The sequence below is a fragment of the Protopterus annectens genome, chromosome 9.part0, assembly GCF_019279795.1.
Source record: "Protopterus annectens isolate FY-2018-M chromosome 9.part0, PAN1.0, whole genome shotgun sequence".
NCBI lineage: Eukaryota > Metazoa > Chordata > Ceratodontiformes > Protopteridae > Protopterus > Protopterus annectens.
The window spans coordinates 634,370,037-634,384,875 of record NC_056743.1 but is presented as its reverse complement, the minus strand read 5'-3'; the positions used below and the strand labels follow the sequence as shown (position 1 = coordinate 634,384,875).

General features: G+C 35.5%; 1 protein-coding gene across 3 annotated transcripts in view; it reads left to right on the top strand.

The window, feature by feature from the left end:
• The window catches only part of PPT2 (palmitoyl-protein thioesterase 2), a 361,371-nt gene that overhangs the window by 264,791 nt on the left and 81,741 nt on the right, over positions 1 to 14,839 (top strand). For all 3 annotated transcript variants that reach the window (XM_044083205.1, XM_044083204.1, XM_044083206.1), the window contains one exon: positions 4,022 to 4,106. In XM_044083205.1, the coding sequence (XP_043939140.1) occupies positions 4,022 to 4,106 (85 nt within the window). The remainder of the gene's footprint in view (positions 1 to 4,021; positions 4,107 to 14,839) is intronic.

Here is a 14,839-nt window from a genome sequence, read left to right as displayed (position 1 = left end):
GGGGGGCAGGTGCTGGGGACATTCTGACTTACTGATGGGGGAACAGAGGGGTGAAGTTTTCACTGAACCTGTCTGCCAGCAGTTTGGCTATATCTACAGTGTTTGTGTATGTGGTGTCCTTGACCGTCAGTTCTGAGCAGATCTGAGTGCTTCCCTTGAGATTGCGGACATATGTTTAAAAGGCCTTATGATTGTCTTTAGTAGATGTGGCCAGTTTGGACTCAAAGTTTGCTTTGGATGATTTTACTAGTGCCCTTATTTGCTTGTTCAGGTTAAGGAGATACTGCTTCCAGTTAGGCACCTACTCCTTCTTGGTCCTGGACAGCAATTTTTTTCTTTTATTGTAGAGTTTATTTATTGCAGATCTCCACATGACAGGTTTACTCTTCCTTGAGGAGGAGGATATTGTCCTGATCCGTGCAGCTATATAAATGCTCGTATAGTACTTTGGTGTAGGTATGGACATTTGTGCCAGTTCCTACGGAGGGGGAGGGGGCTGTGAAGCTGTTTATGCTTTCCCTCAGGAAATTGTAATCAGCTTTGGAGAAGTTTTTTTGTTTGACCCTAGGTAGTGGGGGGGTCTGGCAGATAGTGACTTCGAAAGTGACCACTTTGTGGTCAGATCTTACCAGGGAGGATGACAATCTTGGGATGCTGCAGTGGTTACTCATGTTGGTTAATACCAAGTCTAGGATATTATCACCTCATGTGGGGGTGTCGACCAGCTGGTCCAAGGCATTTGTGTTTTGGCATGAGTAGTTCTTCCAGTCTATGGCTAGATAGTTAAAGTCACCCAGGATCAGGGTAAAGGATTGAATCTTGATAGATTTGAAAAGGTCCAGATAGGTGGAGTGGGCATCTTGAATCAAAGTTGGGGGACTGTAGCTAGCTATAATTTGAATACTGGTTTTGTCAACGGTTAACTGCACCTGGAGTGTTACCTGTGCGTCATACTATTTGACCAGGCTGGAGGTGTGTATGTCTTTAAAATATATTGAAACTCCATCTCCTTTTGCTTTGCTGCCCACGGTTTGGGGTCTGAATGTATGATAGGATGAGTAATGTGGTATGGCTGGGGTGCTCTCTGTAGTTTTTAACCAGGTTTCTGTGACTGCACAAATGTCAGCATCTTTCATGAAGAGATAGCATCAGATAACATTGCAGCTGTGTAACATTTATTATCAAACTTGACACATATTTTATAGTCTCCTTCAGAAGTGCTTTTGGGTGTTGACTGTGTAGACTGGAGGATTTTTGCCTTTTCATGAATAATAACTGGTTTATCAAGATTAAGTGTTTGTTCAGATGCCAGTGTGGCATAGATTAGTACTGGTTTTGTTTGAACAAAAAAGATGTTGAGAATTTATTAAAACTATAGTGTAAATTAAATGGTAGTTGATCCAATCTTGGTCCCACATGTTTGGCCAATTTGTAATAGTATTTATAATATTCCTAACATCTGATACTAAAAGTATTCCGGTCCCTTCAGCCTCCAAAACATGTACTGAAAAAGCCGGAAAGAAAGTAAACTTTTATATAGAGACAATAGTAAAAATCATTTCCGTACAGTTGAAATGAAATGATGTCAGTTCATATATTCTCATAACAATGCTTTGTACAGACATACTTTGGTTTGTACTAAGTTCAGAAAGTTTTCTTTTTCCATTTTGGAGCACATTACTAAGGATTTGAGAGGAGGCAACATTAAAAGCAAAGTTGAAAGAAAAGAGACTTTATGGCAGCTAAGGTTGGGTGCAGATAACCCAGGGCTAAACGAATATACATATATTAAATGTTTTTTAGAAGACAGAAATTTTACTATGTAAATGATGTGTTGATTTGCAATTTTATTTAATTGATTAATTGAAATATTGTTAGCTTTTTATTCAATTTAATGAGTGTATTTAAATGAATGTTTTCATTGTTTTATCATTCTGAAGAAGTTTTAACGAAAGTGGATTAAAAAAGTTTGTACGCTATTTTTGAGTTGGTGTTGTCTACCTGGCGCTCTGAGCTTTTTTACTTTAGTTTTTATTCTCATAACAGCTGAAAACTTACGTGGGCTTTAACTCGCAGACAGGTGTGAAATAAATATTAAGGAAACAATCTTCATCATTGTCATCATTCAGAGTTCCCTAGCCTGGAATTTTCTCACCTACTGTTACTTCCATGGCCTGTTTTTGAACTGTACTTAGACACTGTCAGATGCAGCAAAATGCTTGCTGAAATGTAGGAGAGTATGAGCCTTTTGACCCTCATCACCAGTCTATATCCTCACACCCTCACATTTATTTATCAGTTCTTGCAATCTGCTATAAATGCCAAAGTCAGTATATAGACTATCTCCAGCTCTCCCCTTCCCTACCAGTCACCTTCCACTACTGCTCTTATCTTTGACATGCTTCCTATCCTGCCTGACCCCTCTAATAGAACTTCACTCTAGCAAGAAGTGATGTAAGAATGTGTCTGGTGACAACATAACATTCCCATTTACCTCACAGCAAGAGGTTCTCCAGTTCGATTCTCAGCCGGGGTGCCTTCTGTGCGGAGTCTGCATGTCCTCCCTGCATTCATGTGGGTTTCCTCCCATGTTACAAAGACATGTGTCTGGAGCATTTCTCCCCGGCCTGTGCTGAAAATTGGTTCGTTCCAAGTCGGACTTTCCCGGTAAACAAATGTTAAATAAATAAATAAATAAATAAATTTACCAAGGGAGCTGCCAGCTGAGTATTATGTGTCTTTGAGAGCACACTAAACATGCTCCACATGTCAAGTACTAGTACTGCTTTCAGAGTACTGAATGACAGTCTCTGCTTTTGCTAGCCATTAAGGTCAACTAAGCAGAGTTTGTTCTGACCGCACACTGTTTACTGAACATATAACAGACTATAACCCTGTGTGTGTGTACATATTGTCTCTGTAGTTGATTTACCTCTTTGTGTGTGGAACTTTCTACCCTGATCTCCCCGCTCAGTGTTTTTTGGTTTACCCATTCACCAAACTGTAGTAAATACAACTGAAATTTCCAACATTTAATGGCGGGGGAGCTTAATCCATAAGGGTGAAGGCATGACATGCATGAAACGAGCTTGGGCCGTAGGCTTGAAGTTATTCACAACAGGATTATTAGTTTGAATTAATACACTGATCATCCATGATATACATTAGTAAAGACAAAATTCATGTTAGACAGTTGAATATAAACTTAAGATTGCCTAGGCCACAACATAAAGTACACCCACAACTTCCCAATAGTCATCAAGTAACATAAACTCTGTCACAGATTGTATCATTGGTTCTGTGGAAACAGCCACATAGCCCATCAATACAATAACCCACCAATGTAATAAACTGTACTTAAGAAGTAGAACTGCAATGAAGTGAAAGCAGAATGGTCTTCAACAAAGAGGTTCAGAACATGGACATCATACAGCCAAGCATGATAAATATTTGTTTGTTTTTCTCTAGGCACCACAGTGCATTGTTCTACAATGGCTATAACAGAGAAGAGTTAATAAAGTTGAACATAGATTACAGCAGGAAGTAACATGGCTTACATATGTACATTACACTTTAGTAGTATTTTCTATTCTGCAAAACATTCATAGCAAAAAAGGAAGGGCAGTGGGGTAAAAGTAATAGTATCAAATGTCTGCAGTATTACACATTGTTTTCAGGATCTGTAGCGAACCTGTAAACTGTTCCATTTCTGTAATATTATCTTTTTCAGACGAGTACACCTTCTTATGTTGTTACTTAGGTTTGATCAAACGCCATTTATATAACCAAACTGGTCATGGTTTTCATAGATGGACTTGCTTCTAATTTGCATTACAGCCTGCAAGAGTCATCAGTCACTGACCTATATTTAATATTTGTATTTATTTATTTATTTTTGGTGGAAAAGCTTGGGATGTTTCTCTGGCTTCAATCTCATTTTTTAGGGTTGTGAATAAGGGAATAATTATGAATGTGGTGACTCACAGAAATAATGTCCTCCTTTCATTTTTTTTTTCCTTAGAATGGAAGAAAAACTTTTTAAGGATTAAAAAACTGATTCTGATTGGTGGCCCAGATGATGGAGTTATAACGCCATGGCAGTCAAGGTGACTTCTATTTAGAAACTCATTTCTTTGCCAACATTACTAGCTACAAGGATAACTGCATTTATCTACGCTATGTGTGTTCTTTTTATGACAGTCAAAAAAGTAACAAGAAATAAAACAAGTTATTCTGTTGAATAATTTTAAAGCGTATGTAAGTAAGGGTTACTGCTTTTGATGTTTGTTCTCTTAAAGAAAGCAATCCACTTTAGAAGCATTTCAGAAAATTAGAAAATGTAATCAGATGTATGATGTTATGCATAGCTAGGAATAGGTAGCATCTGCATGTGTTTTCTATGGTAAAGTGCAGGCATGTGAGATACTTGCTATAAAGGTGTATGTTACAACATGTTACAACTTTAGAAGCTGTCCTACCAAGTGTTATGACTTCTTAATCCCTACACAGAACTCAGAAATGATGGCTGTTAACTTCCTTCTTAGGAACAGTGGACTATCCCAGACTGCTTTTCAGAAAATAATTTAATTTTCTAAAACAATATTTCAAGCAAAGTTTCATAACTCTTGAACTGCAGCAGCCACAAAAAAAAAACTGTAAACGTAAAAATTGTTCACCACGTGTAGACATTGTAGACATTTACAGTGATTGTATGGCTGACATTCCAGCGTATAACTTTGATTTTATAGGTGAAAATTCTACAGATGTCATGCATATTCTATAAATTTCTGCCAGTAATTTATACTATGTCAGCTACCGTTGAAGCTTGGTACCTACAATTAATATGTCCAGCTGTTATCTTAAAAATGAGGCATTAATCAGCAGTTTGGCATGCTCAGTGAGATACTAAGAAAAACAGATGTCATGCTTTGCATAATTTCTCATATTAGCAAATTGTTACATTTGTGCATCTGTACTAGGCAAAAAGGGCTGGCCTTGGCTGGTTGAGCCGACTGAACACAGTAGGATCCTGTACCTAGGGTGGGCAACACAGTTGCCAGAACTGTAGCTAAAAAAAGAAAAGGTCTTCAGTTGAAGACCAAAAAAATTAACAAGCATCTTGCTACAGTCAGTCTACTACACACTGAATGCTTCAGCTGTGATCACAAATGCAGTACCAGAATTTGTTAAAATACAGGCATTTCATTAACAAATGCTAGTACATCACTCCTGTACTATCTGTACTTGCCAATCTCAACCCCTTACATCTTCAGGAGAAGGAAAAAAGGTCTTCACCTTGAAGACCAAGGGGACAAAATACAGTCAATTAGTAATGCCAGACTTTAGAGTTTCATATTTCATATTGTTCAAAAGATGTGCATTGATGAGCAACCATTTATTATGTTAACTTTTAAGTGAATTAGAGTAATATTTATACATGCTGCTAATATTGGACATTCGTTCCTTCATTATTTTTGCCTTTGTCTAAAATTCTTGAGAAAAGATGTTGAGAGGTATGCCACATATGCAACATCAGCATTCATAAACAAATGCTAGTGCTACACCTTTCAAATGACCAGAAATTTGCAGAATGTTCTTATTTTTGTTTACTTTTTGGTCTGTTCCTCATAAAATCTGTGTTTTTCTGGCAAGTCACTGGAAATTAAGATGGTGGGCTGGTTATGGCTGTAACCTTCAACTATCCAGAATTTTGCAAACTATCTCTGTTTTTTTCCTTGGTGCAGTAATGCCAACCTTTATAGGTTCACACTTCCTATTACTCTGAAAATGCATGTTGAAGTAAAACATGTTATTCTATTACCTTTTTAAGTGAATTGCATTGATATATAAACTTTATCACTGATTTTGTGCTTTGTCCTCCATTATTTTTGGCTTTATCCAAAATTCTTGAGTAAAGTAGTTTGGGAGATATGGTTATGGATTATAGGCCCCTAAAACATGTCCCAAATTGAGCCACACAGTTGCTAAGTCCAGCCCTGTAGACAGAGGCCATATTAACCTGACAAATTTGTCTACAAAGTTATCAGATTTCAGATGATACCTTGCAGTGCTCTCCAGGTAGTGTGAGACTTTGAATATTAGTGTAATATGATAAAATGCCATTTACAAATTGTTATATCATTATTTCTGTTCATCCAGAATATTGCAATTCAAAGTGATTTTGATTGCAAATTCCTTTGTACTATACTCATTAAGGTATTTTTTCCAGAATTCTAAAATATGCTAATTTTCATAACCATTCACAGACACATTGGTAATATCTCCGTTTTGGTCAGTCATAGCACACCAACGTAATGATATTTTTCTCTACTGAGCATCAGCATTACTTGCATCAGTTGCCTTACTCTGACCTTTACAATGAAATATTTATGTAAATTTGCTAATATGCTAGTTCTTCCTAATTTGTTTATAGAAACAATGTAGCTTACTTTAATTTCATACAGAGCATTGCAGAACAATGTCAGTTTATTGCCCTCTCCAGCATACTACCTGTGACCACAAGTCACATATATTGTTTTCAGTATTTTAATTTTCACCACAGATATTTAAAATATGTAGATGTTAATAACAGATAATGTGAGTAAATGGTAATATCTTTCTTTTCCACATTGCCAAATACATATTATTTGATATCACTTTCTTTCAAAGACCCCACTTAAGGCATGCTGCCTAACACTAACCAGTTGGTAAGAATGATAAAAGGCTCATGACGTGTCCACCAGGTGAATCCAATAGAAAAGCGTACCAACTGTATCAGTAGTGTCAAAAAAAAAAACAGTCCACGAGTTAACTTCAGAGCAACTTTATAAAAACTTTGTAGAAAGAAACAAAAGTAGTACAGCTTAGAATGGTTTAGTGCTTTTGTCCCTCAGTGACTTGGGACTCCATCAGAACCATCAAATGCAACAATATTTTTATAATTTATTTAAACAGTCATATGATGCTTAATTAGTTTAAAATTTAAAGAGACAATCCGTTAAAAACACTTGTGGCATAAATTGTTTGAAAACTTGTAAATGACAAACACCAATCACTAAATATGTAACAAGATACTGTTACATATAGGAAATCATGTACATAAAAAGTCAGCTACCCTATTACATAAATGAATATACTATTAAATTATGATATTACTATTATTACTATTAAATTATGATCATAGTGAAAATGTCCCTCTTAGTGAACCTTTGAAAAAAGTAATATTGTAAAGTCTAATGTAAAAAACAAGCACATATCATTCAAATACATATCATTAAAAAGATTAAAAAAGACATAAAATATTCAATAACCACTCCAAAAATCCTGTTTTATGGACGCGCACGTGTGTGTGTGTGTGTGTGTGTGTGTGTGTGTATGTATGTGTGATAAGTCAGCAGCTTTAATTCTTAAAACTGGGTAATAAAAATGTGATCATTTAAACCTGGTGTATATGCCACATTTAACCTAAGCTGCCAAATAAACTCTTTTTTTCTACCTCTGTTTCCCAAACACCTCACATCGAACTCTTTGCAACCATTTCTAATATTCCAAATAAAAACTTTGTAAAACAGAGACAAGTGAGTATGTGTTTATACAATGCATTATTAATATTACTCCTGGTAATTGCATGGGTATGCTCGTAAATTTGCTTATGAAACTGCCTTTTGGCCTTTCCAGTATAAAAATTATTAAGGCTGTGCATACAGCTAAGAATACTAGCCCTTTAATATCACAATTGCCCTGACCTAACACAGTCTCTGTTGGTGGGGACCCTATTGACACCTTTTGCTTTTCTAAAATAAAACAAGATTGATTGCATGCCCCGCAGTGCCTAGTGCCCTCTTTCTTTTATTTACAAAGTTAATTTTTGGATATTCAAATAAATATTTCAGATTCCTGCTAGTTTTAAACACAAATTTAGGGGGTTTCACTCAAGGTCATAAAAATTTTAGTCTTAGCCCTGAACACATTCTAATTTTTGACTATTATATTCTTAATTTCTTTTGAATAGGAGCCAAAGGGTACCACCATAGAGTTGGAAAAAGCTTTAAGGTTAACTGGATTAGCCTGTAGGATGGGTGTATGTAAAACTTCATTCATACCAAGCAAAGGTTTATATCTGGTACCCCACCCTTGGACTATTTCATCACTAATTCTGTATAACAAGTCCAGTGAGTACCCCCTTTTTGAAACATATGAACTAGATTACTTACTTCAAAGTTGAAATTCAAAAAAATTTGAACTTATTTTGGCTATCATGACAAGTTGCCCTTTAAAATATTCCTCTTAATATATCTTGGATGACAACTATTGAAATCTAAATAAGTTTTAGAAAATGTAGGTTTTCTTAAAATTCTTGATCCAAAACAACCATTAAAATTGTGTTTAAAAATCGTTATGTCCAAATAATCAGTTTTATCATTAGAATGAGCATGTGTAAATCTAAGGAAGGGGGTAGTATTGTTAATGCACAATACAAATTCATCTCTAACTGGCCCATTGTCTTTCCATAGAATAAAAATATCATCCAAAAAGTGTAGGTAGGTGTACCAATTGTCTTTAAATCTGGAATTTAACACGCAAGTCTTTTCCCACCTATACATAACTAAATTTGCGTATATAGGGGCACAGCTGCCTCCCACTGCCACCCCTATAACTTGTCTAAAAAATTCCTCTTTGAAAGAAATGTACTTATTATTTAGTATCATTTCCATTACTTCCATTACAAAATTAATAAGTGTGTTGTTCAAGTGTGAGAGCTCAAGTATGGCCTTGTGGAACAATTCCACACCTTCTTTATGAGGTATTGATGAAAACAAATCAATGACATCCATCATCAAAAAGCTATAGGATTCACTGAAATTATTTTGTTTAATTTTAGTCAAAAATCCCAGGAATCTTTAAGTATGCACTCCACTGGATAAAGCATTTTTTTAAGATATGATCTACAAACACACTAAGGGGGTATGCCATGGAATTATGAGATGCCACTATTAAACAGTAGGAGTTAATCTTGTATATTTTTGCGGATCTTTGGTATCCCAAAGGCTGTTGGAATAACCGGATGTTTGTTTACCAGGAAACTATATAAATCTTAAGTACTCACATCCTGTAATAGAGAATCTTCTAAAAACAATTGTATCTTTTATGTGCTATGTTAATTTCATTCCTGGACACTTTTTTATCTCTCTGTGTCATGAAGAAACCTAAACATATGACCAATTTAATCCATTTTTTCTACTATAACCACCCCCCCCCCCTCCATCGGGCTTCATAATCCTGATGTGCTGTTCTTAGTTCTTTCATAAGAAATCATTCCTCCTTGGTTAAATTAAAATATCTCTGTTTTTGAAATGTTAATAAACTATGTAGTTCATTAGTACAGATCTTTTCAAATATACCTACCATAGGGTGGAGTGGGAGTTAAATGTACTTTTCTTCTTTAGGCAGACACTAGATGTATTTGAAAAATTTGCTGAATTTTGATCCTTAAACATAACTTGGAAATTTAATTTTCTAGTGTATAGTTTTAATTCGATTAAGACATCTGCTATGTCTACTTTTGCTGAGGGTACAAACTTGAACCCCTTTGTAAATAATGTCAAAAAAGTCTTGTCATTTTCCAAATCTGCATAATTAAATATATTAAAACCTTGGTAAGTTAACATCTTACCCTCGTAGGCTGATATAATATTATCTACGTGTGTAATATTATTAACAGTTAATGTCTTTTCTGATTGTTACCTTTCCAGTTTCTCCCTCTCCCATTGTTTTGCTACCCTTTCAGATAACATGGATGTACTAATAAAAGACTCCTGCTTACATTGATTTCCTATTCTGTCTGACCTTCTAAGGGGAGGGAAATTACTATCAAAATCATTGCTAAAGTCCCATGTATATTCAAGCAAACTTGGTTGAAAATTAACAATAGTTGAAAAATGATGCCCTTCATCTTTCACCCCTTTTAAAATTTTCAAAATCAGTGTATTCCTCCAAAATTTTGCATATCCATAGAAGTAATATGACAAGACTTAGCAATAGGGTATGCTTTGTCGTATACTATTCATTTTTATATCCATTTCCTTTGTTTTCTACTTAAATTGTTCTTAACCTGCTGTTCAAGTTTCTCAAAAATATGATCATATTTCAAAGTGTTTACTTCAAACAACAAATCATTTGTAATTTCATTATTAAGTATATTTATATCTTCTAATAATTCTTTAATTCTGATATTATTCAACTTTATAAAAAAATCCATTAACTCAATGGCATGTCTGTCAAACGTCCACTGGATCTAAATATTCAGAGTTCCCATGAAGTAGCCTTTAGGAAATTTAAACATTCACAATCCCTTTAGCCTTAATACTCTCAGTCAAGTATAGGTTTTTAGATTGTAAACTACGCACTTTATTGAGTTTAACTTCCAATTCAGTTAGTTTAGTCTGGAAACTTCATGGTGGTTGAAGATTATCATTCATATTTAAAACAAGTTCTCTGCTGAACCAGCTTTGAAAATGTGCATTTTTATTGTTTAGTAAATCCCTAGCTGAGTCAGAAGTCTGTCCACCATGAACAAAGTCTTGTTCAAATCTTGTAGCTTCATGAGGACTGCCGTATCTAACTCCGTTCCTTGAGATGATGTCACTGGGAGAAGGTGGGGTTGAATGACCTGCTTTTAAAGATGCTGGTGGGTAGTGAAGCTTCTCTGATGTATTTTGGAATTGAGAAAATTATTGTGAAAGCAAGGTGACTAATTGAGTTAAGTCACCCTCTGTAGAAGCAGAATTCACGTCTGTTACTTCCTGTGAAACCAGAGCAACAGCAGCAGCATTGGGTACAGAACACACACTGATTACACTTTCAGTACTAAAAAATCTTGCAGCTTCATGAGGACTGCCCTATCTAACTCCGTTCCTTGAGATGATGTCACTGGGAGAAGGTGGGGTTGAATGACCCGCTGTTAAAGATGCTGGTGGGTAGTGAAGCTTCTCTAATGTATTTTGGAATTGAGAAAATTATTGTGAAAGCAAGGTGACTAATTGAGTTAAGTCACCCTCTGTAGAAGCAGAATTCATGTCTGTTACTTTCTGTGAAACCAGACCAACAGCAGCAGCATTGGGTACAGAACACACACTGATTACACCTTCCGTACTAAAAAATCACGAATCTTGGAACACCCTTTTTACACTGCCACGCTGACACTCCAAAACCAGTAAATCAAACCACAGCATGTGTCCATGCAGCCACTTCACAGAACTAAGAAAAAGAAAAGGCACATGTAATGTACATTAGGTGAATCCAATAGAAAGTCATACCAACGATATCAACAGTGTCAAAAAAAGCCTACGAGTTAAACTTCAGAGCTACTTTATAAAGAGTTGGTAGAAAGAAACAAAAGTAGTAGAGCTTAGAAAGGTTTAGTGCATTCATCCCTCATTGAATTGGGACTTCATCAGAACTGTTAATTACAACAATTAGAAGTCTTTATATAATTTATTTAAACAGTCATATGATGCTTAATTAATTTAAAATTTAAAGAGACAATCCACTAAAAACACTAGTCACATAAATCACTTGAAAACTCGTAAATAAACATCAAACCCTAAATATGTAACAATATACTCTTACATATAGGAAACTATGTACATAAAAATATCAGCTACCCTATTATACAAATTAATATACTATTAAATTATGATCATAGTGAAAATTTCCCTCTTTTGGAGTTGGAAAATCCTACTTACACAAATAGGGGAGACCATATAGAAAGAGTATATTTTTGCGCAGTCATAATTATTTGTGATATTATGTAGTTTTTGTAGTCAAACATGTGTCTCACCTACGTTTGTGTGAGATGGCTGTTTTGTTCCACAGGGACATACCTGAGAGGAGACGCTGGGAAATAAGCCCATGTATACTTAATATAGCTCCATACATACATGCATGCATAACAACAGATGCATGGAAATGTCCCCAGAGCTAAATGACTAATCTACATCCCCACACATATGTGTAGGATAGCAGATACATGAAAAAGTGCAAGCACCTTCCCAACTAACATACAACACCATGTGTACATACAAAACAACAGAAGCTTGACATGGTGACTACAGCCTCACAACTGAATAGATGTACAACACCCCACAATAATTAGCAGTGCCACAGCAGACAAGACAAGCAACACGGACAGCACAGCACAGTGACAGTCTGCCACAGTAGCCCACCTTATGAGGTCTGGTGTCTGCGAAGGGGAATAGCCTTTATTAGGAATGCATCTCTGAACAACCTCAAAAAAGGTTAAAAGTGCACTTGGAAAAACAGTGGCTAATGTATGCATGTACTGTACCACTCAGGCCTTTCCTGCATAACCTCCGATTCCCACTGCTGGATGTCTTCAGGGTGGGAGTAATGCAAGTCATCATACTAGGGCCTGCATTGTACTTCTAGGGTTGTCAGCAGTTTCACTAAGCAGCTCAGAAAGGTTTTTCCAAGTATCCTTTTTATGAAACAGCCCATTAGAGTATCCCAGAAGTCACTCCCTGAACTGGCTGTACATCAGGTAAAGCATAATTGCCCTACTTTGCTTAACAGACATGTGTTGTCACCTGTTACACTCATTCACTATCTTCCTTCATAGAATCAAGCCTGTAGTCACTACATCAGACCTCGATACTGCAGGAGCTCTGCTACAAGGCCCTATCCTAGAGGTTTACTGAGAGTTTTGCCATTATATACTAGCCTGTGGTCACTTTATCTGACCTTGATACTGCAGGACCTCTGCCACAAGGCCCTACTTCTACAAATTAATGGAGAATTTTGTCATTGTATAATAGCCTGCAGTCACTTAATCTGACTTTTATACTGCAAGAGCTCTGTCACAACGCCCTACTACTCCAAGTGTACTGAGAATCTTGTCATTGTATAACAGCCTGCAGTCATTACATCTGACCTCAGTACTGCAGAAGCTCTGCCACAAGGCCCTACTCCTACAGGTGTACTGAGAATTTTGTCATTATATAATAGCCTATGGTCACTAATTCTGACCTTGATACTACAGGAGCTCTGCCTCAAGGCCCTACTCTACAAGTTTATGGAGAGTTTTGTCATTGTATAATAGCCTGCGATCAATACATCTGACCTCAATACTGCTCTCCCACAAGGCCCTACTCCTACAAGTTTACTGAGAATTTTGTCATTGTACAGTGGCCTGAGGCTACCACATCTGACCACAATACTGCAGGAGCTCTTAAAAATACAAAAAAACAGTTCTACTGAAATGACCACAAACAGAAACTATAAAATGAGTTTTAGCACTTTTGTCCTTTCTTTATTAGAACTTCTTCAGAAACTGTGTGGTAAAACACTCAGTCACTCATAGTAAATTTAAAACCCACATCTAAAATCATGTGGCATTCTAAATCAGTCAGTATAAATAATCAATCCATGAATGAATGAGTACTTAAAATCATATGACTTCCTGAACCAGTGAACATACTGAATCAATTTATGAATGAACAATCCATTCAAAAACCTTGTAAAACCACAAATAAAATGAATAAATATGTAAGCAAATAAATAAATACTTTCATATAACATGAACCATAACTATTAAATTACAGCCTTTGTGCTAACAAAAAAAAATTAAAATTTATACATTCATTAAGCCCCCAGTCTTTTTTCAGCAGCCAACCTTATTTGCCACTCGGCTTCACGGCATTCTAATAATAAATTTTTATTTGCCGTGAACTTTATTTAATTATCTTTGTCCAACACAAAGAATTGAAACTTTCTAAAATCTTCTCAAGAAACTGCATGTTTTGCTAACATGTTATTAACATATTTAATCTTTATAGATAAAACATACTCATACATTTTTTTGCTGGCTTTCTGATTGTCTTCCCGATGTAGTAACTAGGGCATGTTTCACAGAATGCTAGGTAAACAACACCACAGGAATTACAATTAAATCTTTCTTTGGCAACAATTGCTTTGTTGACCACTTTTAAGTGAATATTGACGCTATTGCTAATACACCTACAGTACTTACATTTCCCACATTTAAGTGTCCCACATAAACTTCCAGTTACTGAACTCAACCTGTTAGATCTTTCTGACGTATTTTTAACTTCATGGATTTTTTTTTGTGTGTAAATATCGCCTTATTTCCTGTAACATCAGTCATTTCTTTATTTCCTAAGATGATCTTCCAGTTGTTTCTTAAACTATTTTTTATGATAACCATATCAGTAGTTATAGGCAGTGATAATGTACATTTGGTGTATTATTAATTGAATCCAACATATTTTCTTGATCTGTTGTGATATTCGAGGGAACAGAGCCTAAGATAAGTCTTGCCTTATTTTGTCTGAGTAAAGTTACTTCTTGTATTATGTTTGGTATCAAGCTGATTTCATAATCCGTTCCTAACAATAGGGTTTTAAAATGTTCTGCTTCCCTGAAAATAATATATTCACTTGTAAGCCTACTTAGCCTGATGAAGTGTCCTTTTATTAATCTCTTTTTCATGTGGAAGGGGTGCTGACTTCTCTTGTGTAGATAATTATTGACAAATATTTCTTTTCTAATAATTTTTACTAGTCAGTTTTCCACTTTTTTCTTCTACAGCTATCATGATATCTAGTAAGTTAACTTTTCTACCCATACCACTAATAGTAAAATTCAGAAAAGTACTCTTATCTACATTGTCAAAAAATAATAAAAATTCTTCTTTCATTCCTTTCTAAATAAAAAACAAGTGAGCAATAAAGCACTTATAGAATAATAGTTTTTCAAAATACTTATGGGGTTTAACACAATTTTGTTCCCACAATACCATCAC